Source organism: Carettochelys insculpta, chromosome 29 (assembly GCF_033958435.1).
Source record: "Carettochelys insculpta isolate YL-2023 chromosome 29, ASM3395843v1, whole genome shotgun sequence".
Taxonomy (NCBI): Eukaryota; Metazoa; Chordata; order Testudines; family Carettochelyidae; genus Carettochelys; species Carettochelys insculpta.
The window spans coordinates 11576027-11600779 of record NC_134165.1 but is presented as its reverse complement, the minus strand read 5'-3'; the positions used below and the strand labels follow the sequence as shown (position 1 = coordinate 11600779).

Sequence of the window (24753 nt, the reverse complement as noted above, 5' to 3'; positions counted from 1 at the left end):
CCCCGGTTGGCCCTTGGCTTCCCTGGGACCTCTTTGCTGTCCTCGCCGGATTGGGGTGGGGGAGGGGCTTACGGGCACAGTTGCCCTGGGATGCTACAGCCGCACTAGTGGCTGTGTGGTGACTTCTCTCTGGTGTCCTCCCACAGGGTGACGTTGGTGAGAAAGGCCCAGAAGGGGCTCCCGGCAAGGATGGCGGAAGAGTGAGTAGAGGGCAAGATGTTACTTAGCCCGTCCCGGTGACTGAGTTAACATGCACCCTCCCGGCTGGCTGCCTGTCTAGCTATGCGAGCAGATAACACGGGGAATATAATCTGCAGGGCAGCATAAAGGTCAGGCAGACGGCTGCGACTGTGAAGAGGCCAGCAGAGCAGTACAGCAGACAGGGAACAAGCTGTCACGGTGCAGCAGTCGGAAAGCTGTCCTGGCTGGGCATAGAATCATTGCAGCGTAACAGCTGTCAAAGAGCTGTAGCAGTCGGACAGAACTGTTGCAGGGAGGCAGGCGGTAACAGGATTGCAGGCCAAGAGCTGATTCGCAATCAGAATGCTGGAGCAGTGCAACAGGCAAGGAGCTGCAGCAGTGCAGCAGGCAGAAAGCTGCAGCAGCCTCACTGTAGCAACATAACAGGCAGTAGCCATGTAGCAGTCAAGCTAGGTGGGCACCAGACAAGCTGTAGTGAAGGAGAAGACAGCTGTCCCAGTCCGGCTGTAGCAGCATAGCAGGTAGTTGCTGTGCAGCCGTCAAGCTAGGAGAGTAGCAGACAAGCTGTAGTCGAGTAGTAGGCAGAGAGCTGTAGCTAGGTTGCAGGCAGGCAGAGTTGTGTCTAAGTAGCAGTCAGGCTGTAGCAATGTTAGTTGGGCTGCAGCAGTCAGGTTGTAGCAGTCTGACTGTAGCAGCATAGTAGGCAGAGAGCTGTAGCAGTAGAGAAGTCAGGCAGTAGCCGGGCAAAGCTGTATCTAGGTAGCAGTTGGGAGGTAACAACACTGGTTGGGTTGAAGCTGTCTGGCTGTAGCAGATAGAAGGTTGTTACTCCCTGGCTTCTTTCAAACCGATCCGCAGCTTGGAGGCTTGTGCTGCAAAGCAGCCAATGCCCCAGAAACTCTGGGTTCAGTCTCTAATACTAACCCAGCCCCAGGTTCATGCTGGGCTGTGTTCAGCACACATGGGCAGCAGCTTCTTTTCACCGCTATCTGCTCACCCTCCTCTCCCTCTTCCCAGGGTTTGACAGGTCCAATCGGTCCCCCCGGCCCCGCTGGTCCCAACGGCGAGAAGGTAAGAACCAGGAGCTCTGCATTGCGCCTGGAAGGGTGCAGTGGGGCTCAGTGCAACAAGGGAGAGGAGGCACCCTGAGCTGCTCAGACCCCATGGATTTCCCAGCCTCTCAGTGGCAGAAGTCTGCACTTCTCCGTGTCTTCCCTAGCTGTGTGTAGACCGGGTCAGCGGAGCCAGGCACCCTGCAAGTGACATGGCCCAGCCGGGAGGGTCACTGGGCTGTGGATGGGGCTGTGGCTTGTAGGCGGAGTTGCTGAGCCAGTGCAAGGGGGGAGGCGGCCAATACATTATAATATGGGAGGGATATGGGGGAACAAGTGGCCTGGGAAAGCTAGAGGGGGCTGGACTTTGGGAGTGTGGGTGGGGCTTGGAGCTGGAGGAGTGGCTTGAGCATGTCAGTGGAGCTTGAAATCTGGGCAGGGCTTTGGAGGCTGGAAGAACACAGTGATGGGAGTGGGCTCAGGGATGGGCAGAATGTGGGTGGTAGACTAAGGCTCTGGAAATGGGGGGGAGTTTAGTGCTAGGAAAGGAAATTGGAGCCCCAAAGGAGCTGGGGGGCATTGGGGTTCTGGGGTTCTGGGATGAAGGGGCTCAGGGTGCATGCTGGGGTCTAGATGGGAGGAGGATACAGCACATGGGGCAGATTCAGGGTGTCAGGGGAGAGGTTGACAGGGGTGTGTCACGGGTGCAATGAGAGACATTTCCTCCTGAGCAGCCTCCCCACATTTTCAGGGTGGTGGGTAGAGAGGAGTGTGCTCTCCCGACCTTTGGGGAGGGGCCAGCTGATCTGGGCACAGCCAAGCTTGCAGGAGGAAATTTCACGCCATATTCGTGCATTGCAGAAGGAACAGATCGATCCTTGTCTAGGCCCCAGCACAAGTTCTGGGCTCAGTGCAGTCCCTGGTGGTGGTGATGGGGTCACGTTAGATGCATGCGAAGGTCCTGCCTGCCTTTAAAATCTACATGTTTCTGAGATACTGGAGCTATGAGGAGTCTCTGCTCCAACCCACCCACTCCCCCACACCTCTGCTCCATTCCCCAGCAATTAGCCCGTGTCCCATGCTCTGAAATCTCCGGTTGTTTGCACTGGGACCAGTTCCAGGTTCTGGGCTGCCCCTAGACTCCTGGACAAGGCTGGGTAGAGTCCCAGGTGAGCTACAGCTTCTGGCCTGCCGTAGCTTCTACATCTTTCTTCTTGCTTCCTGTCTAGGGTGAATCGGGTCCCCCAGGACCATCTGGTGCTGCTGGCGCCCGCGGTGCCCCGGTAAGTGTGATGCCCACAGATTTCCTTTGCATGGGCATTTGGGTTCTCTTGGGTCCAGGCTGTGCCTGTTGCTCATACCAGGGTCAGCAGGGTCGCAATGCAGGGTTGGATGTTAATGGCCCTGGGTTTCCTGGCTTTGGTTTGCTGATACCCAACGCTGGGCTCCTCTCCATTCAGAGACCACCCCAAGGGCACTCGCCAGCTTCCCCATTCTTGCCAATGTCACTCTGATAGATGGGGATGATAGCAGCCCTTGTGCTTGGCCAGGCGGGGGTGGCAACCTCCAGTTTGTGGAGGTCACAAACAGGGGTCGAGGGGTCATGAGCATCCTACTGAATAGGCATTGGGGGTCCAGCTGATGGGAGAGGCTCTAATTTTTTTTCATCACTGGGCAGAATAAGTTTTGTTATGTGCACCAAGGCATATACAGATGTGCACCACCTATAGAAACACACGCTGCTGGCTGGGGGGTGCTCTGCTAATCAGCTGCACCTGAATCTCTCCTGGGCAGCCACCCAAGCGTTCAAATTGAAGGGGTGGGGTGTAGCGTCATGCTAAAATGGACGAGCTTGAGAACCATGGTGCTAGGTGCTGTACAGACTTCGAAGCCCAAGGATGCCCTCTGCCCCATAGCATTGGTGCCCAGGTTGGGATGTTGCCTGCATGTACCCAGAGCCCCCATTTAATCACCAGGCGTTTCTGTTTCAGGGTGATCGTGGTGAACCTGGAGCCCCTGGCCCTGCAGGATTTGCTGGACCTCCCGTGAGTACAGCTGCATTTGCTGACCCTTGTAGTCTGGCCTCCCGCGCTCTCCTGCCCCTTGATGTGCCTGTCCTCACAGTGCCAATGGTGCTGCGTGCCTGGCCCTGTGCACCCATCTCCCAGCGTGGTCACAGCTCACCCTCGTTGCTCTTTCTTCCCTCCCCGATGCAGGGCGCTGATGGCCAACCCGGCGCAAAAGGTGAACAAGGAGAATCTGGCCAGAAGGGAGATGCTGGAGCCCCGGGCCCACAGGGCCCTTCCGGTGCCCCTGGCCCACAGGTTGGTAAACCAAAGCTCTGATCCTCCCCCCATAGCTCCACTGCAAAGAGGAGCTACAATATAGGGCAGGCCCTTTCCTCTGGCCTGAACGACCAGAACCTACAATTTGTCCACGACCCGAAAGCTCCATGATTCAGATGGACTTTTCTTAATCCCCCGGCGGTTAGTAACGCACAGGGGCAGGTCCTGGGCTGGTTTCGTCTGCAGCACTCCATTGGCGTCCATGGAGCAACGCTGAGTCCTCTCATCAGTGTGTGACATGGCTGATGCAAAGGCCCTTGGTGTTTGGACTAACCCCCTGCAGCCGGCTCTGGAAAGAGGGGGCCAGATTCCAGCCAGTGGCTCAGAGACAGGCACACCCCAGGGAGAAAGGCAGAGGTGGGAAAAGTACCCAGCAAGTTACTTGAGTGAACACACTGCTGCAGGGCGGGAGGGGGGAGTGTACTGAAGTACAAGTCACTGGTGTCCCTCTGGAAAACTACTTGAGTAAAAGTACACCCATGCGTGCGCGCGCACACACACGTCACATCAAGATTGTACTCAAGTATCCAGAAGTGAAAGCAGCTGCACTTTTACTCAAGTAACTTTGGGGGTACTTTTCCCACTTCTGGAGAAAGGGCAGCAGGGCTGCTGCAGCCACGAAGCCCTCTGGGAGCTTGTGGGCTGGAGGGGCTGGAAAATGCCCTCCTCCTGGAGCCCCCCTCACAAGCAAGGTCCTCTTCCCCATTGTACATGTTCCCTAGGGATGTTTCAGCCAGGTCTATTTCCTCCCCCTCTGATGGGCGACACCATCCTGAAACGCCCAGCTGTGAAGGGCGCCCTCTAGAGGATGCACAGCTGCAACCTGCCGCACACCCACCCACGTAACCACCGCTAGAGGGGACAGGGCTGGGTGCAGGGAGGAAGGCACCATGTGGGTGGGGGGCTAGCTGCTACTCCTGTCCCCGTGTAGGATAAATACCCACCCATTGGAAGAAAGGGCCAGTCCCAGGGTGGATTTCCTGGCGTCCATGAAGGAACTAAGCTGCCTCTCTTTATTTCTTAGGGTCCCACTGGTGTGACTGGTCCTAAGGGAGCTCGAGGTGCACAGGGACCACCGGTAAGCATCTCCAGCCATTCGGCCGCTTGGAGACGGGCACCAAGAACCCAGTACAGCTCCTTCCTTTGGGCTGTGCAAGGGTTCTGGTTGGGCCTGTGTTGGCAGCAAAGAAGCAGAGCCATCCTCACGGTCGTCTTGAAGGACTCGGCCTCCTGGGCCCAGCTGGCTGGCCAGCCATTTGCACTGACTCACTGAGCGGTGCGTTCCGCCAGCTCCGGACTGTGCAATGCTCCATTGCATGCCAGCCCTCTCTGGGACGAAGCTACCGTTTGGCCTGTAGAGCTCAGGCTGCTATCAGTGGGGAACCGCACCCCTCTCCGGGAGGGGCCGCTCTGCTTACGCTTCTATTTCTCCCCTCATCCAGGGAGCTACCGGATTCCCCGGCGCTGCAGGACGTGTCGGCCCTCCTGGCCCTAACGTAAGTCCATCAGTATCCAGCCTTGGTTTCACCTTGGCAGGGTGTTGAAAGGGCGATGGGGCACAAGCCAGCCTCTGTCCAGGAGAGGGATAGATGCAGTGTTCCCTGTAAGCTGAGCTCTTGGGCGGCCGCTCAGGAGAAATTCAGATGTCGCCCAGCTGATTAGCAGAGCGCCCACAGCCAGCAGCCTGAGTTTCTATTCGTGGTGCCTCCGCACAGACGTTGGGGCACGTAACAAAATTTATTCTGCACGCAGATGGCAAAAGTTGAAAGGAAGGCTGGTCAGATGGCCCATTCCTAGGGGCAGCTTTGTTCCTCGCAACCTACTGCAGGGCTTCATGTGCCTCCCTCTAACACAGCTGGCACAGGTCACACTGCAGTAGAGATGGACCCTCTGATCTGACCTGGGCTGGCTGTTGCTGTGCTCTTGGTTTGTTATAGCTCCAGCACGCTGCTCCAAAGAGAACCAAGGGACTGACCAAAAGAGCTACCCACACTTCTAGCAGATGAACCAGGGAGATTCTGCCCTTTCGTAGCTTTTAATAACTTTGGAGGCTTTTTTCCCCCAGACCAATGTGCTGCTGGGACCAGATGAGGCTCCCTGGTCCTTTGTGCTCTCAACAGCAGGAGGGTCTCTACTGAAGACAGGACTAGCTATCCTTTGGTTTGGGGATGGATTGACCTCACTTTGAGATGGTTAGCCATTGTGATGAGATGGGAGGGGAAGATGTAGGGGCTGGCGAGTCTTGTGGTGAGAGCTCGAACAGGCAGGATTCTCTGAGAACCAAATGGTCTCTGGCCCCTCACAGCTCTTCACTGATGGATGAGAAGATAAAAATTATTCCTTGGCCTTTGCTACAAGGGAGAGGAACTTTCTCTGTTCTCACTAAAAGTCCTCATGCTTCTCTTCCAGGGTAACCCAGGCCCACCTGGCCCACCAGGTGCTTCTGGCAAAGATGGTCCCAAGGGTGCCCGTGGTGATGGGGGCCCCCCAGGCCGTGCTGGTGACCCTGGTCTCCAAGGCCCTGCCGGTCCCCCTGGTGAGAAGGGAGAGTCTGGAGAAGATGGCCCACCTGTAAGTTTTCACGCGCGCTGCCTGTCCCTGACTGCACATCAGTGATTTCCTAGCGCAGCCTCTACTGGATTTTACCTGTGTCTGTGTTTTCCAGGGTCCCGATGGGCCACCTGGTCCTCAGGGTTTGGCTGGGCAGCGAGGTATTGTTGGTCTTCCCGGCCAGCGCGGTGAAAGAGGCTTCCCAGGGCTGCCCGGCCCCTCGGTAAGTAGCTTTACCTTGCAACATCAAAGCCAGTCGAACCCAAGCTCATCAAGTCCCTGGTGCCCTGCAGCTGCAGTGGCTTTGTACAGCTTGTTTCTCTGTAGAGGTGAAATGAAATGCGTGTGCTGAGAGAGTTAAGTGAGAGGGTTGGGGCAGAGCCATGGTTCTGGGTTCCTACCTTACCGTCAGCCTGTGGAGGAGCATCTCAGACATGTCTTGCTCTCTGCCACCATGGTGCACCCTTCCCTAAAAAAGGTGACCTGCTGGAAGGGAAGAGCCCTCCGCCAGGTGTTGCCTAGAGAGGCCTCTCATGATGGCAAAACCAGTGAGAACTGCAGCGCCAGGCTCCTAGAAAGGCCAGAAGTAGGCACAGGCCAATCAGGGCCCAGTGGGCCATAATAAACGGGCGGTTGTGTCCGTTGCGGGCCACTTCAGACAAGGAAGTTGTCACTGACTTAACCCAGGTAATCTCACCAGGGGTCTAATTTCGGTAATGTTTGCCTCAGATCTTTGTGACGGGCTATAATTAGGAGCTTTACTCACCTGGCTGGGTATCGTGAGTTCAGCATTAATTTGTTTCCTGTAAACCCACATCATGCCTGTTCGGCAGAGCAGCCAGCTGAGGCAGAGGCCTTGTGACATGAGATAATGCTGGGAGACAGCTCTGCTACAGAGCCATAAAGAAAGGGAGGTTGATCATGAAATGTCTAGATGTGTTCATGATTCCCAAGTCAGGAAGCCTTGGGTAAGAAAAACACATTGAGATGAGAGGGAATTTTAAACCAAAAACAACCTTATTAGCACTGTGGAGCTTAAAACAATTCAACACTGATAAATCAGAAAATTCAGCATGAAGGTCCCACAAACATCCTTAACTCTGCCCTGCATCCCCACCTCCTTGTGAACCATGGAGATTTTAAGTCTGGGATGAGCTCTGGGGAAGAGAGCTGATGAAAAACTGACTCACTAACACACCAGGGAGGAAATTCACCCCTGTGCTGAGGGATAACGCAAAATTTGTGCACCACTCTCATCCTTGTGTGGAGCTTGCGAACATCTGGAATGGTCCCTAGGCTTTGTGTTGAATTTCACCTCATCTGCATTTGTCAGCTCCATGCCTAGAAGTGTCTAGGACTGGGCTTATAGCACAGATATATGTGGATTCATCGAGGATAGGTCCATCAATGGCTATTAGCCAGGATAGGCAGGAACGGTGTCCCTAGCCCCTGTGTGCCAGAAGCTGGGAATGGGCAACAGATTACATGATGATTACCTGGTCTGTTCATTACCGCTGGGGTACCTGGCATTGGCCACCATCAGAAGACAGGCTCGAGGGCCAGCTGGACCTTTGGTCTGACCCAGTATGGCTGTTCTTATGGTTTTATGCATATTTTTAAAACCTGGACACACTTCTGTTCTAAACCTCACCAGCTTTTAGCACATGTATACACATGCACGCACGCACACGCGCACACACACGTTGAGCTAATCTACGCAACTTCAGCTATGTGAATAGCACAGCTGAAATCAATGTACTTAACGACGGTGTCTTCCAAGTCGATGGGGGCTGCTCTCCCATCGACTCTGACTACTTTTCCTGGTGGAGCATTGGAGTCGACGGGAGAGAGCTCAGAGGTTAATTTATCTTGTCTAAGCAGACCCAATAAATCAAAGGCCAGTGGATTGATCACTGCAGGGTTACTCCACGTGCAGACAAGCCATTAGTTGTATGGGGATCACCATTATGTTAGAGGCCCCCATTCTCCATTGCCTGGCTCCTGGTGCTGTCACCAACACCCGTGCAACGCACTAACTCACAACAGTTACACTTTGCACGCAGCTTGCCTGGCCACAAGGTGCCAATCAGTGGAGAATCTGACTGTATCTTGGCTGAGCTTTCACACAGCTCCTGCATGTTACGTTTGTCCAGGGTCTGATCAGGAAGGTGCTGAGTCCTGAGAAGCCATGGGAGGAAGTTAAGAGTGCCCCAGCAACGCTCAGCACCCCTCTGGGTCTGATCTGTGTTAAATTCAGTTGCCCCCCTCAGCATCAACACTGAACGCTATTAGAGGCAGTGGGGAAAAAAGCCAGCTGCTCCCCCCACTCGCTGTTGCACTCTCTGACAGACTTTCAGTTTTTTGAGGGAAAATTCAGATTTTTCTGCCAAAAACAGTTTTGGTGAATGAAGCTGTTGCATTAAAACCCCCAATTTTGTGTCCAAAACCCCTTCTTGGCGGTCACTCGATAACGAGGAGGATGGCGGCTTCCTGTCACCCTCCTGTTTGTGAGTGCACTGATGGCTGCCCAGCCTGATTCTGGAGCCGCAGGTCTTATCACAGAAGGGGCTGGTCTTGGGAGCTGTTGGAGGGGCGTGGAACAGTTTTTGATGCTGTTTTCTTCTGCCTCTTCTCGTCTGCACTGCGGTGGGACCTTTCCAATTGCTCCCCATCCCCTCCCTCATGGATTACCATTCTCCACTGGGGATGGACCTGGGCGCAAGGTTCTCCCAAGTGTTGACACGGATGCTGCACTTTTTCACGTGTGTCTCCAGCATGTCCTTTGATTGTTTCCACTGGCCAAAAACCTACTTCGATGGACTATTTCCAACAGCTCCTATTCCACACAACCCTGGGCCCAGAGGCTCCCTGAGGCTTACTGAACGCAGCATCTTTGGAGTCCATGTCACAAGAGACACACCGGCCGAAACAAGGGAGCCTCTCCATTGGCAGGGCAGTGCCAGCCATTGTCTTAAGTGGCCGATTTCACAAGTGGCTGGCCTGAGAATAAACCATTCTCCAGCAGGAGAACCTCTTTGCAAACTTTCAGGCAGGCAGGATGCTCGGGCCAGCTCCAAAGCCCACTGAGGTCAATGGTTGAGTTGGGTCAGAAATTCACGGGGTTAGCTTTGGGCTTTCTTCGGCTTGGGCTACACTAGGAAAGTGAGTCAATTGCAGAGACACAATTCTAACTATGGCAATTGCATAGCTAGATCTGACTTATGTGCAATTGACTTACCTGGCCATCCTCACTGAGGAATGGGTACAAGAGGTCAACTGCCGACCCCTGATAGGTCGATTTCCTGTGTGCCTAACAGGCACGCGAAATCGAACCCCGGAAGATCAATTCTGAGTGGGTTGATCTTCCAGGTAACGTAGACGTGGCCTTATAATCCTGATCTGGGTGGGGTTAATTGTCAAGACAGTGACTGTGCCAAAGTGACCCCTGTGCTGTGAGGGAATCAGCTCACTTGGATTGTTTCTGTTTTAGGGTGAACCTGGCAAACAAGGAGCCCCTGGAGGTGCTGGTGACAGAGGACCACCTGGTCCTGTGGGTCCCCCAGGTCTGACTGGTCCTCCCGGTGAACCTGGACGCGAGGTAAGCAACAAAACTGGCTCAGAGTAATGACAGCCTGGCAACAAAGGAAGATGCAGTTTCACAGTCTAAGAGCCCCCAGGCTGGGGTGTGAATCAGTGCCACTTCTAATGCTTCAACCTCATCCCATTCTTCTGGTGATGGCTGCCTGTTGGAGTGTATGGATTCCCTTTCCCCAGTGTAACCCAGATCCCTCTCCTCGGGGGGAGGGCCAGGAACGTGACCCCACTAGTCCTCATGCCCTGGTTCCTTGTTGTCCGGTCCTAGAACTCACAGAAGCCTTGCATGGGAAGCTTTGTTCCACCAGCTGCCAGCGCCTTTGTCTGGTCTGCTCACATCTGTCAGGGCTAATCCCCACTCTGGCACTCCGCGTGCAGAAAGTGGGGGCCAGCAAAACCCTTACAAATAATAGGCACCACTTAAAAAAGGCTCCCCAAGGTTACAAGTTCTCTAACCCTGGTGGGGAACTGCTGCCGCCACCAAGTGAGAAATCCCCTTAAAAGCCAGGAAGGCACACTTGGATATCTCCCTGTGGAGTAACCCCAAGCTTCACCCCTCCCTTGTGGGAGACTTGGAAACAAAGAGAAGAAATTAAACTGTAATCTGATAGCTGACCTTTTGGCCTAGGTATGCATTTAGGCAGGCAGTCCTCAACGGCACAGGAATTAAATAATTGCCTTAAAAAAAAGTAATGTTTGAGCAAAACAAAAGATGAAACGTACCAAGGAAGTAAATAAGAATACTTGGTTACTGAGTATAACAAAACAACTAAAAACATCAGGATTAGAGCACAGAGATTTACTTCCCCCTGGGATTCAGCTTTGAAGTTCGAGTACAGGGGAAAAATACATCAACCAGCCCAGAAAGTCCCACACCAAATCCAAAATAAAGATAACCTGATTGCATCTAACTAAACATTTCCATTCTACTTACATATCTACATGCTGATTATGATGTGGCCAGGATATTTACTGGATTAAGCCTGCTTAAGATCAGTCAGCTTGGTCTTTGTCTCTCTGCTTCAGCCGCACACAAAGACTCTCTCAGAAGGCAACTGCTTCAATTCAAACGAAACATCTTTTCTCCCACTGGCTCACCAGGCTGCCTCTCACAGAGAACCCACTCACTCTGGGTTTAACCCTTTACAGGCATTCAAGGAATCACCTTCTCCTCTTCTCATTCCCAGGGCACCCCTGGATCTGACGGCCCCCCTGGCAGAGATGGGGCAGCTGGTGTGAAGGTGAGCTTGGCAAAAGAGAGTTTTCAACCGAGATCTTAGGGCCCCTTGCCCCCATCTCTATTCTCCTGAGCAGGGACATAGGGCTTAGGTGTCTTATAAGATGCCACAGTAAGAGGTCCCATGGAGCAGCGTCAAGGCTGCATTGTATGCCATGTTCTGGGAGGTGGTGGCTGCTGGGAGCAGGGCCAGGTGGGGCCTATGCCTAGGATGGCGACTTGACCCTGCGTTTGCACAGAAGTGAACCTGTGCTTTGCCAGTAGCTGAATGAGCCCCTGCCAGGCTGCTTCCATGGTCCAGCCATGGGGGGGGGGGGCAGTTTCATGTTGCACAAAGGCACTCATTGGCCCGTCCAGACCTTTCCTTAGTGCTTTGCCACTCACCTGTCCCAGCAGAACACAGGTCAGAAATGTCCTCTGGAACCAGGGTAGGAGGGAACAGTGATGTCCTTAAATGGCAGCTCAGCCTCCAGCAACAAAGCAAGGAGCGTGCCTTGACCTTAACAGCCGTGTCTGTGTCTCCTGGCAGGGTGATCGAGGTGAGACTGGTCCGGTTGGTTCTCCTGGTGCTCCTGGCCCTCCTGGCTCCACGGGTCCTGTTGGGCCAACTGGCAAACAGGGAGACAGAGGAGACTCTGTAAGTGTTCCTTGCCACAAAGGCAGGCAGCAAAGGGTGAATGGTCTCACGGGGGAAGGTTGGTGGTCCAGACAGTACAGAAAAAGTGCTGGGTATTTGAGGGTACTACCCAGAGCAGTGTCAGAGCTCCAAGTTTTCACGAGCACCCTCCAGTGTACAGAAGGCAGCTGAATATTCAGGAGAACCATCTAGCGTATAGGAAGAAGTCTAAGTATTCAGCAGCGCCACCCAGAGGCAATGCTCTCAGTATGTCCAAGGCTCTGTCTACACTAGCCCAGATCAACCCACTCAGGGTTGATCTTCTGGGGTTCAATTTCCTGTGTCTAGTAAGGGAGCATGAAATCGACCTCTTGGGTCACAGTCAAGCCCTGTGCTCCTCGCGAGATGCAAAGAGTAAGGGACGTTGACCGGAGAGTTTCTCCTGTGAACCTTCTTCGACAGGGACGGCCAAATAAGCCGAGTGCAGATACGTCTGTTCTAGTCACACAATTGCTGTAGCTGGAATTGCACATCTGCAGTCGACTTACTTTGCCTAGCATAGACCCAGCCTCAGATAGTGTGATCGTGCAGCATCAATGCCCTGATTTAAGAGCATTTAAAGTATCATTCAGAGTCAGTGGACTAGTGATTTTGCTTGTACAACAGCGATGGTGATTTTCTCCAGGGACTGAAATCTGCATGTGTCATTGAGTCAGTGGAGCCCAGGGTTTTGCTGTCGGGATGAAGCATAGAGCTCAGGTGGGCTGGACATTCCATATGGCTGTCCCCTATTCCACTTGCTGTCTGTGACCATTGCAGCAAATGGTTTTGCTGGCTAGGCTGGAACCACCTGTGTCAGCAGAAGAATCTGCTCAGAAAATGGGTTTCTGATTCGCAATTCCAAGGGCAACATTGTGGTATCAGGGATCCAGTACTAGGTGGTCCGGGTGCCCAATTGCCACAACTCCAGCAGCAGGTTTGGTGTCTTCCCTGTAAGCAGCTGTCAAACCAGGTGTAGAAGTGAGAACTGTTTGCAAAATTTCAAATAATGAATAAATCAGAAAAAAATCACCTTCATCCCAGGCAGAAAAGGTGGTGAAATGATCACCCCCAGCCAGGGGGATGCAGCCAGCTCTATAAAAAACCCGAGATCTGATCAAAGCCACATGGGCACATATGGACGCTCAATTCCCATGACTTTTCCAGGGTAATTCATGGGGTGGACAGATGCCCTGAGAAGTTCTGAAGTTCTCACCTAGAAGGACTAATGTGATCCTTGGGTGTGTAACCCAGGGATGCTCAAGTAGAAGCAAAGTGATTTATTTTATTGCTGGTTTTGCACTACTTTGAGTGCTGCGGGAATCCCAGGTCCATTTCTGGAGTCCACAATTCAAGGATGTTGCTAAATTGAGAAGGGCTCAGAGAAGAGCCACAAGAATAAATAAAGGATTAAAAATACCTGCCATATAGGGATAGCAACAAGGAGCTTGGTCTGCTTAGCTCCACAGCGGGAAGGATGAGGGGTGACTTGATCACAGTCTAGAACAGGGACAGGCAACATATGGCCCGTGGGCTGCATTTGGCCCATCAGGCCTTTTAATCCAGCCTGCAGTCCGCCTCTATGATAGGGAGCATCTCCACTCAAAGCAGCTGGCTGCTCCCTGTGTCCCTCTGCATTGCAGAAGGGGGAGAGCTTTGCATGCTGGCCCTGCCCCCAGCAAAATCTCTCAGCTCCTAGTGGTCAGGAACTGGCCAACAGGAGCTGAGATTTTTTTCAGGGAGCTGGAGCAGTGCACCACAATTTCTGAGCTCCCATTGGCTGGTTTCTGCCCAGGGGGAGCTGAGAGATTTTTGCTGGGGGGTGGGGGGCAGCATGTGGAGCTCTGCCCTCTCACCCCCAAGTGCAGAGAACCACATGAAACAGCCAGTAGGCTGAGGCTTCTGGCAGGCAGGGAATCCTGCCTGAGAGTGCAGCTGGCCAGAAGCTGCTTGGAAAGTGCCTCATCAGAGCCTCACCCCATCCCCTCCCACACACCAACTCCCTCCCAGACCTTTCACCCCCTCCTACAGCCTTCCCCTAGGCCAGCATCCTTTCTGCACCCCCCACCCCCTCCCATCCTCTGCACCCCAACCCCCTGCCCATGAAATGCTCTGATAAATCTGTTAGTCTGTAAGGTGCCACGGGACTTCTATTTTCGTAACAAGAGAGCCGTCCCGTGTCTCCATCAGGAGAGGGCTGTCTAGTGTCAAATTTGCATGCCCACTTCAGTTTGGCAGGTCCATGTTGCAATCTGGTTTTGAAGTTATTTGGCTTCAGCATGACAACTTGCAAGTCAGGAATGGTTTTCTGGGGAGGTTAAAGTCCCCTCCCGTCCACTGGTTTATGTACGTTAGTGCCTCGGCATGGATGACTCATTCAAAGGGTTGTTACGATGCCTCTAACCAACCTTTACCTTTTTCTAGGGCCCACAAGGACCCATGGGTCCCGCCGGCCCTGCAGGCGCACGTGGCATGCCGGTAAGTCATCCTCACGAAGAATATGTTGTCTACTGATTCCACTGTTGTCTGTCGCAGGTGCTCAGCACCTCTAGAAATCCAGCTGCTGTATATCGGTGGGAGGGGAATTTCTCCCTGGAATTCCTGTGGGATGTGCAGCCTTGGCATTGCATCCAGCTGCATGGGATGCATTCTGGGCTTGTGGCATGTTCATGCGGGCACTCTACATTATGGCCCGTGTTATGCCTGGCCGGCTGGACTGGATTGTGTTGCATGTTGTGTCTCCACGTAGTGCGCCGGGCCTGATGGACTGGCCCATGCCCTGGCCTTTGACTTTTCCTGCTCCAGGCTAAAAACTCTTCTCTTTCACCCCCTCTCAGGGTCCTCAGGGTCCTCGCGGAGACAAGGGTGAAGCTGGAGAGGCTGGCGAGAGAGGTCTGAAGGGTCACCGAGGCTTCACTGGTCTGCAGGGTCTTCCAGGACCTCCCGTAAGTTTCAGCAGCAGGGCCTCATCCTCTGCCTGAGCTCACGACATGGGGCTCTGGAGAGAACGTGCTGCACCAGGGGTGATCTGCAGGATGGATGCTGGGGCAATGGGCTGTGTCCTGCCTCGGCCACATGAGCAGAATCCTGCTCTTATCTGGACAATTCAATTCTGGCCTTGGGGCACGTGAGAAGCTGACAGCTTCTCTTGGCATGACTGGGTGGGGAGAGGGTCACCACTGGGCCAAGCCTCACATGGAATTGGGCTGCTCGTTCAAAATTCACCATTCAAAATCCTGAGGCTGGCCAGGAGATTGCCTGTCCCCAGCTGGAAGCTGTCCAGCTGCTGAGATATGACCATTTGGTTCTGTTTCCACCCCCTTTCAGGGTCCATCTGGAGATCAAGGTGCTACTGGTCCTTCTGGTCCTTCTGGTCCCAGGGTAAGTCCAGTTTCCGGAGTGCAGGAGGGGAGGAGAGCGTGGTGCAGGTTCAAGTGAAACGTCATAGTCACTTGCTTAGCCAAGCTGAGCAAACCGCAAACGATAATATTACTGGGGAAAAGGACGTTGGGTTGTAGTCCCCAGTCAAGCTTTGAGGAGAAGAAATTCAAGGGAGATTTTAGTAACTTGGATGAAGAAATTTATACTCCCCATGTCAGGTCATGAGATGTGCATACACACACATTCCCTATGCTGGATGGAATCAGAATTGCTGTTCTATGTGTCACTGCCCCTGTAGTGCTAAAAGCTGATGGAGATTCTCCTTAGCACTTGAGTTCTCAGTGGCCATGGCATGTAGCAGAGGGAGGACAGAAATTCCTAGGTGCCCAATGCATGATTATATGAATTAGCCTGGCTGCCTCATTAGCGCACGGAGCCCTTTGAGTTTGCAATGTGATTCGTGCACAGCCTGTCTCTCAACTCCTCCTTGTGAATCTTTCCTAGGGTCCCCCAGGCCCTGTTGGTCCCTCTGGCAAAGATGGTTCGAACGGCATGCCTGGTCCCATTGGTCCTCCTGGTCCTCGCGGTCGTAGTGGCGAAACTGGACCTGCTGTAAGTACCATGCCCCCAGCAGAGCTGCCAGCCTGGGCCTTAAGGATTCAGACCCGCTGGCCAAGGGGGCATCTCATAGCCCCATGCTCCACCAAAGGCTTGGCCTTTCCTGTGAAACAGCTGCAGGACCCTTTACACACCTTGATGTCATTTGTACTGTGTGACTATCACCCTAAGCCGCCCTGCATGGTTCCAGCACGCTGGACAGCTCCAGCTCCATCAATTATAATCTCCCCACCCCACACCCCCATCCTGAGTAGTTCAGTCTCTCCAGTCTACCCTGAGCAGCTCCATCATCCTAATCTACCCCAAGCGATTCCACTATTCCCAACTCCGTCACCCCGCTTCACACCTGGTGGCTCTATTTTCAACTTGTGCCATCATCCCGCTAATTGGTTCTGTCACTCCACTCTGCCCCCAGCAACGCCATCCCCCCCACTATCTATCTCTCTCCCTCAGCGTCTCTGTGTCCCTAACCTGGTCACAAGGGGCTCTGTCATCTCAGTTCCCCGCCCCCAACTGTGACTCCCTCGTCCCAATCTAATCTCTGCAGCTATTATTGCTGGTTAAATCTCCTAGCCGAGAAGCATCAGGAGACTGGTGAATCCATTTATCAGCTCAACGACTTACCCTTTGCTGAACCTGATGGGGGAATATGGCGAGAGGGGGCGTTAATGGGAACAGCAGCAGCATGGAGATCGGCTCTGAATTCTAAACAAGGATCATCTTTTTCCCCTCCCCTTGCAGGGTCCCCCTGGAAACCCTGGCCCCCCTGGACCACCCGGCCCCCCAGGTCCTGGCATTGACATGTCAGCCTTTGCTGGGTTGGGCCAGGTTGAGAAAGGTCCTGACCCCATGCGCTACATGCGAGCTGACGAGGCCTCTAGTGACCTGCGCCAACATGACGTCGAGGTCGATGCCACTCTGAAATCCCTCAACAACCAGATCGAAAGCATCCGCAGCCCCGAGGGCTCCAAGAAGAACCCCGCCCGGACCTGCCGTGACCTTAAACTCTGCCACCCCGACTGGAAGAGCGGTGAGTGCCAGGCAGATGGTTGCGCGCTGAGCATGGGAACTTGCAGCACAAGAGCCAGGAGGGAACAGGGGTGGTTAAGCTTCTGAATCCTTCCCTGCCAGCCTCCTCTGAAATACCGACCCTTCTGGCATTGTCCGGGCAGGGGGCGGTGCACAGTTCCCCACCCACCACTCTGTCGACGACCTCAGGTCCCACCCCCCTGCTCCTCTTCTCTTCCACTGGAGATCTCCCTGCTAAGTTTCTCTCCCAGGGCACCTCACTCCTGACGCACGCAGTGCTCACCTGCTATTCCAACCCTGGGCTCTCCACGCACACACAATGCTTGTGCATCTCACCCCATACCTATAGCATGGCTGCTATTCTATTCCTGGGCTCACCTCCAACATGCAGCTTGGTTGATGTACCTGATTCCTGACCAACCCTCTACCCTTCACCCTGCTGTCACAGCCCCCTGCTGAATCCGTCAGTGCTAACTGCGCCCAGAGCTCCGAGATGCTAACCTCCCATGTTTCCACCATTGCAGGCGACTACTGGATCGACCCTAACCAGGGCTGTACCTTGGATGCCATTAAGGTTTTCTGTAACATGGAGACTGGAGAAACATGTGTGTATCCCAAACCATCCAGCATTCCCAAGAAGAACTGGTGGACCAGCAAGACCAAGGAGAAGAAGCATATCTGGTTTGGAGAAACCATCAACGGTGGTTTCCACGTGAGTACCTGTGGTTAATGTTTCAAACCAACCATGGAGCTGACCTCTGTTGGGAGTTCAGTTTAGGGGCAGGATGAGAGATCTATTGTCTCTTTGAAGAAACAGGCCTTTTCTTTATCTCTATATCCAGTTTCACGTTGTATTTAGTAGGTGTGATGGGGTGAATCACAGAAGTCCCTTTGGGTTTCCCCCACAGTGTGCTAATTAGGCCACTGCCGCCTGCCTTCCTGCTCCTGGGGCTTCCCACCACCTTGTCCTGCTGGGCCAGATCCTCTGGTCCTCCTGCCCAACAAGGCACAGAGTTGGGGTTACCACCCTCTGGAGAGCAACAGACACAGAACTAATTCAGCTCTGGCAGGACTCAGCTCTAAGGGCTTAGCACCTAGAAAATCAACACTCAAAAGGGACCAAAACCTCAAACAAATCCATCTTATCCTGTGTAAAAGTTTTACAGTGAAAGCTCACAAGGTATGCCCACTTTATCAATGAGAGAGAGAGATCCACAGTGGTTGCTTCTCCCCATCACCACCCCCAGACCAGGTAACAGTTATTTGTATTGTATGTTATAATAAACAAAAGCATTTTATTAAGTACAAAGTGTAAGGTTTAAGTGAAAATCATCAGATCAAAGTAAGTTATGAAATAAAAATAAACAAGAACACTTGGCTAGAGCCAATCCACTAAGAAGCTTAAGTGCAAATTCTTACCCTCAATAATGGTTCTTACCTCAGGTAAAAAGCTACAAATTAGAATTTATTCTCACTTGGGTCTACAGCTTCTTGGAAGTTCTTGGTATCCTCTTAGGGTGTGCCAGGCAGTTCCCAAGATCAGCTGAAGATGAAAGACTGATTATTTCCCGTTGCTTAAGTGGGCTTCCCCACAGGGCAGGAACCCATTGCTCCATGCTCCCCATCCCCAGGGAAAAATACCAGGTTCAAGATGGACTCCACCTCCAGGTTGCATATTTCTTTCTAGGACCAGCCACAGTTTGGACTTACAGAGGACAAAGAACTCTATTCACAGGTCATTGACTTAATCACCCATCTATTCAGGTTCCTGGGCATAGTAACGGCCCTCATTAGTGTATTTAGACAGAGCCACATTTCATATTTCTAACTTTACAAACAAGAGTTATACATGCACAAAAATAGGACATACAGATTGAGGATACTGTAACTGTAAAGTTGGTATGTCACATGACCTGCTCTGCATAAAGCATCTTCGAGTTCTGCATATTCAGACTTTCAGATTCATAAGCCAATTTTCATTAAGTACAGGGGAGGGAGCCCTGTGACGACACACCCTACATTTTGCAAAGTGAGTGGTGATTTTAGAGGTTCAGCCTGAAAGCCCTCCTCACCCCCAGGGACCTGATTCTCAAGGAATCTTGAGCACTTGCCTTTTGAAAAATCAATCTTCTTTAAGATGTCAACTTGGGCACCCCATAAAAATCAAGGCCCTCCTCCCCCTAAATTACTGGCCTTTAAAAATACAGCCTTGAAACCAACAAGAAGTACTGTGGCACCTTATAGACTAACAGATATTTCGGAGCATAAGCTTTCATGGGCAAAGACCCGCTTCATCAGATGCATGAAGTGGGTCTTTGCCCATGAAAGCTCATTCTCCAAAATATCTATTAGTCTGTAAGGTGCCACAGGACTTCTTGTTCTCAAAGATACAGCCTAACACAGCTACTTCTCTGAGGCCTGAGACCAGTGTTCCCTCTAATTTTTTCCATCCCTGGGCAGAATAAATTTTATATGCGCCGATGCATGAGATGTGTTCCATCAATAGAAACACATGCTGTCCACTGCGGGTGGCCATAAACACTCTACTGATCAGCTGGGCAGCCACCCAAGTGCTCAGCTTACAGGTTGACATTTCAGTTGGACCTCAGTGGAAATTGTCATCAAAATTTCAATTCTCTTTTCCCCCGCCCAGCCCTCCTCCACTCCAAAACACCTGGAGAAATTTGCCAACCTGTTTCTGAAAAAATCAATACATTTCTCACACACTGACATAAACAGACATACTAACTTTGGGAATGGGGGAGGAAATTGGTAAGTAGAGTAGAATCTGCAAAGGAGTTTTTCTTACACATGCCAGTTAGTAGCAGAACATGACGGGGTCAGCTTTATAAGGTATTTCAGTAGGAGCTATGCATCTAAATCCCTTTGTCAATCTGGTGCTTTATACTGTAGCCCAGCTATTAGGAATAAGCTCATTTTTGTGGGAAATTTTTATAGCAACTTTCTACTTGAGTGTAACTTTGCCATGGCTGCTTCTGAGATCAAGCCTCATAATTAAAATGAGCCATGCCCTACTCATTTGTAACAAGAGCATTTTGACTTTTCCATGCTTTTAGATTTGATTTTAACAACTAGGGAAGAATTGGTAGAGAACTTGAAGGTGGAAGGCAGCTTGGGTGAAGGTGATCATGAAATCATAGAGTTCACAATCCTGAGGAAGGGTAGAACAGAAAACAGCAAAATAGAGATAATGGATTTCAGGAAGGCAGATTTTGATAAACTCAGAGAGCTGGTAGGTAAGGTCCCATGGGAAGCAAAACTGAGGGGAAAAACAGCGGAGGAGAGCTGGCAGTTTTTCAAAGGGACATTATTAAGGGCCCAAAAGCAAGCTATCCCACTGTGTAGGAAAGATAGAAAATATGGAAAAAGAGCGCCTTGGCTTAACCAGGAGAGCTTGCAAGATCTCAAAATAAAAAAAGGAATTGTATAAAAAAAATGGAAACAAGGAAGAATTACAAAGGATGAATATAGACAAACAACACAAGAATGCAGGAGAAAGATTAGAAGGGCTAAGGCACAAAATGAGCTCAAACTAGCTACAGGCATAAAGGGAAACAAGAAGGCTTTTTACAAATATATTAAAAACAAGAGGAAGCCCAGGGACAGGGTAGGGCCATTGCTCGGTGAGGAGGGAGAAACAGTAACAGGGAACTTGGAAATGGCAGAGATGCTTAATGACTTCTTTGTTTCGGTCTTCACTGAGAAGGCTGATGAAGGAATGCCCAACATAGTGAATGCTAGTGGGAAACGGGTAGGATTAGCAGTTGAAATAAAAAAAGAACAAGTTAAAAATCACTTAGGAAAATTAGATGTTTGCAAGTCACCAGGGCCTGATGAAATGCACCCTAGAGTACTCAAGGAGCTGATAGAGAAGGTATCTGAGCTTTTATCTATCATCTTTGGAAAATCATGGGAGACAGGAGAGATTCCAGAAGACTGGAAAAGGGCAAATATAGTGCCCATCTATAAAAAGGGGAATAAGAATAACCCAGGAAACTACAGGCCACTCAGCTTAACTTCAGTGCCAGAAAAGATAATGGAACAGGTAATTAAGGAAATCATCTGCAAGCACTTGGAAAGTGGTAAGGTAAGAGGAAACAGCCAGCATGGGTTTGTAATGAATAAATCTTGTCAAACTAATCTGATAGCTTTATTTGATAGGATAACAAGCCTTGTGGATAGGGGAGAAGCAGTAGATGTGGTATACCTAGACTTCAGTAAAGCACTTGATACAGTCTCTCATGATAGTCTTATCAAAAAAACTAGGCAAATACAATTTAGATGAGGCTACTATAAGGTGGGTGCATAACTGGCTGGATAACCGTACCCAGAGAGTAGTTCTTAATGGTTCTCAATCCTGCTGGAAAAGTATAACAAGTGGGGTTCCGCAGGGGTCTGTGTTAGGACCGGTTCTGTTCAATGTCTTCATCAATGATTTAGATATTGGCATAGAAAGTACACTTATTAAGTTTGCAGATGATACCAAGTTGGGAGGGGTTGCAACTGCTTTGGAGGATAGGGTCATAATTCAAAATGATCTGGATAAATTGGAGAAATGGTCTGCAGTAAACAGGATGAAGTTTAATAAGGACAAATGCAAAGTGCTCCACTTGGGAAGGAACAATCAGTTTCACACATATAGAATGAGGAGAGACTGTCTAGGAATGACTACAGCAGAAAGGGAGCTAGGGATTATAGTGGACCACAAGCTAAATATGAGTCAACAGTGTGATGCTGTTGGAAAAAAAGCAAACATGATTCTGGGATGCATTAACAGGTGTGTTGTGAACAAGACACGAGAAGTCATTCTTCCGCTCTACTCTGCGCTGGTTAGGTCTCAGCTGGAGTATTGTGTCTAGTTCTGGGCACCGCAGTTCAAAAAAGATGTGGAGAAACTAGAGAGGGTCCAGAAAAGAGCAACAAGAATGATTAAAGGTCTAGAGAATATGACCTATGAAAAAAGGTTGAAAGAACTGGGCTTGTTTAGTTTGGAAAAGAGAACATGGAGGGGAGACATGATAGCAGTTTTCAGGTATCTAAAAGGGAGTCATAAGGAGGAAGGAGAAAACTTGTTCTTCTTGGCCTCTGAGGATAGAACAAGAGGCAATGGGCTTAAACTGCAGCAAGGGAGGTTTAGGTTGGACATTAGGAAAAAGTTCCTAACTGTCAGGGTGGTCAAACAGTGGAATAAATTGCCAAGGGAGGTTGTGGAATCTCCATTGCTGGAGATATTTAAGAACAGGTTAGATAGATGTCTGTCAGGGATGGTTTAGATAGTACTTGGTCCTGCCATTGGGGCAGGGGGCTGGACTCGATGGCCTCTTGAGGTCCCTTCCAGTCCTAGTGTTCTATGATTCTATGCTTAGTTTTCAGTCTCAGTTAGCACAAAGGCCCTTAGAGCTGAGGTGCCTTCAGACGTTAGAATGTGTTAACAGTGGGATGCGGATTCTGTAGTTCATGGCAACTTTCTGAATTTCTTCTTAACCATGCTGAGGTTTTCACAGGAGCCCAGGGAAGATACTTACTCAAGCACACTTGAAAGACAGTGGGAAATGAGGTTGTCTTCAATATGGTTCTGAGATTGGCTCCACCTTCCAAGCTGACAGCCTTTGCTACCCAGACTCACTAACCCCCTCGGTTCTTCCCTTCCAGTTTAGCTATGGAGATGACAACCTGGCCCCTAACACTGCCAACATCCAGATGACCTTCCTGCGCCTCCTGTCCACTGAAGGCTCCCAGAACCTCACCTACCACTGCAAGAACAGCATTGCTTACATGGACGAGGCATCTGGCAACCTGAAGAAAGCCATCCTGATACAGGGATCCAATGATGTTGAGATCAGAGCCGAAGGCAACAGCAGATTCACATACAGTGCCTTGGCAGATGGCTGCACGGTAAGCTGACAGAAGTTACTGATGCTTAGGATTTATACAGTAAGGCGGCTGCAAAGTGAGCTATAGAAATCAGTTAATTATGCCTCATAGTGAGCTAGGCTCCTTTGGTGCCATTATCCCCATTTTATGGGGCAACTAAGGTACTGGGGTGTTTTAGGGGGAAAAGTTTCAAAAGCAGTGATTTGGTGCATCTCAGTTTCCGGGACATTAAAACTCAGGTGTCCGTATGCCCCTCTTGGAAATTGGGGACCTATGATGTTAGGCCAGGGGTGGGGAACTCCCAGCCTGTGGTCTTGCCTGACCATGAGGCTCAGGGTTCCCCACCCTAGCATCTGGACTGCAGAATGGTGGGGCAGGTAGAGCCCTGAGCTTTGAGGTCTGGAGGCAGACAAGCCAGGGCCAGATCCAGCCTGTGAGCTCTGTCGAGGGGTGGGGGGCTGTCATCCCCACAGCCAGGGAAAGGGAAGTGGGAAAGGCAGCAGCAGTAGCAGCACCTGGAGGTGTTCATCAGAACATCAGAGGGTGGTGCCTGGGAGTAGGGGATGGGGTGGGGGGTGCAGAGCTGTGTGAATCCTGGGGTGACACACCGGTGAGCATTCCCATCACCCAGACTCCATGCCCCTCAACACAACTTGCGCCCATGCCCGCCCAGACCCTCATTCCCGCCCTGACTCCCCAACCCCACCCATCCAGACCCTGCACCCCAAACCCTCCTGCACCCTTTCTCCCACCCAGGCCCCACATTTCCAGCCCGCTCCTGCTGTTCCCTCCTACCCACACCCCCACTCCTCTCCTGCATCCCCTGCTGATTAGAACCCCACCTACAGCCCAGTCCTGCACCCCACTCCCTCCCCAGAGCACCCACTCATAGCCCATTGCTGTACCCCATTCCTGCCCAGATTGCCCACCCCAACCCACTCCTGCACCCACCTCCGACCCAGGTCCCCCAATCCTCAGCCCTCTCCTGTACCCTCCCTCTTTCCCAGACTCTGCACCCCAAGCCCACTTCCCAGCACCCCCCCACACTAAACCCCTGATGTTTGGCTCCACCCCAGAGCCTAGAGGGCCCCACAAAATGTATTCCCTGGCCCCCCCAGGCTCTGAGGCTGGTGTGTGAGGGAACTGACCTTCTTTGTTAGTCAAGTGAGGGGTTTGGGCTGGTTTTCTGCTTCTCAATTATGTAGCCCCCACCCCACTCATTTTTCTGTGGGTCAGTGCCCCCCCCCACCCAGAAGAGGTTCCCCTTCCCTGGGCTAGGCCTTGCCCAGACACAGTCTATGGGTAATAGACATGGCCTGCATTTAAAATAGATAACAGCCTATCTATAATTCCTGTAATCTGACTGTGTAGCCACCCTGCAGAGAGTCAGGTGCCCCACCCCCGCTGATTAGCAGAGCACCCACAGCCACCAGCACGTTTCTCCTAGTGGTGCACCTCCTCCCATGCTGTGGTGCACATAACAAAATTTATCCCACCCATACATGAAAAAAATAGTGAGAACCCTGGTGGGGGTGTGAAACTAACAATCCCTTATGCTATAGCTACACTGGGAGATATGATATTCCACCAACACAGTTAAGATTGTTCGGGGAGAAGATGCATCTATACCAGGAGAACTCTTCCTCCTCTCAGAATAACGCCATCTGTGCTAGGGAGTGATGCTGGCATTGGCTCTGTAGTGTCGACTGCTGTGATCAGAGTAATTCACTTCCACGGTGAATTAAGCTCAAAGGAATTCTGAAGAAGGGTGTTCACGCCGCTATTTCATGCCAGCTGACCCACTTTAAAAGCTTACTCACATGAACTTGCATGAGTGTCCGGCCCTACAAATCGCTGAAGCCTAGTCTACACTTAAAATTTAAGGCCACACAGCTCTCACATTGGAGTGTGCCCAATCCACACGCCCACAGGCTGTAGCTCTCTTGGCTTAGCTCCTGCCACCTGGGGAGGGGCTGTTCCCGTAGCGAGTATATATCCTCTTTCTAATCCTGACAGCTATCAAGCAAAGAAACAACTTACCAGCAGGGGGCTGGGGGGTGAATTCTCCATCACTGACAATTGTTAAATCCAGGGTGTCTGTTTCTACTAGCTGATCTGCTCTAGGAATTATTTTGGGAGAAGTTCTAGGGCTTGTGCTACACAGGAGGTCTGATCAGATTATCGCTATGGTGCCTC

General features: G+C 51.5%; 2 protein-coding genes across 5 annotated transcripts in view; one reads left to right on the top strand and one right to left on the bottom strand.

The window, feature by feature from the left end:
* COL2A1 (collagen type II alpha 1 chain) overlaps positions 1 to 24753 on the top strand; it is a 74772-nt gene that overhangs the window by 48933 nt on the left and 1086 nt on the right. For all 3 annotated transcript variants that reach the window (XM_074980273.1, XM_074980274.1, XM_074980272.1), the window contains 19 exons: positions 147 to 200; positions 1219 to 1272; positions 2483 to 2536; positions 3245 to 3298; positions 3470 to 3577; positions 4623 to 4676; positions 5041 to 5094; positions 6008 to 6169; positions 6264 to 6371; positions 9639 to 9746; positions 10930 to 10983; positions 11509 to 11616; positions 14059 to 14112; positions 14472 to 14579; positions 14962 to 15015; positions 15520 to 15627; positions 16375 to 16663; positions 17187 to 17374; positions 22336 to 22578. In XM_074980273.1, the coding sequence (XP_074836374.1) occupies positions 147 to 200; positions 1219 to 1272; positions 2483 to 2536; positions 3245 to 3298; positions 3470 to 3577; positions 4623 to 4676; positions 5041 to 5094; positions 6008 to 6169; positions 6264 to 6371; positions 9639 to 9746; positions 10930 to 10983; positions 11509 to 11616; positions 14059 to 14112; positions 14472 to 14579; positions 14962 to 15015; positions 15520 to 15627; positions 16375 to 16663; positions 17187 to 17374; positions 22336 to 22578 (2016 nt within the window). The remainder of the gene's footprint in view (positions 1 to 146; positions 201 to 1218; positions 1273 to 2482; positions 2537 to 3244; positions 3299 to 3469; positions 3578 to 4622; positions 4677 to 5040; positions 5095 to 6007; positions 6170 to 6263; positions 6372 to 9638; positions 9747 to 10929; positions 10984 to 11508; positions 11617 to 14058; positions 14113 to 14471; positions 14580 to 14961; positions 15016 to 15519; positions 15628 to 16374; positions 16664 to 17186; positions 17375 to 22335; positions 22579 to 24753) is intronic.
* TMEM106C (transmembrane protein 106C) overlaps positions 11506 to 24753 on the bottom strand; it is a 28705-nt gene continuing 15457 nt past the window's right edge. Inside the window, exons 9-10 of one of the 2 annotated variants that reach the window (XR_012642819.1) lie at positions 18138 to 18205; positions 11506 to 11587 (exon numbers count right to left, since the gene is read on the bottom strand). The gene's annotated coding sequence lies outside the window, so the exon portion shown is untranslated. Of the gene's footprint in view, positions 11588 to 17399; positions 18206 to 24753 lie in introns of those variants that run through there. The other variant, XR_012642818.1, reaches the window with a different exon arrangement.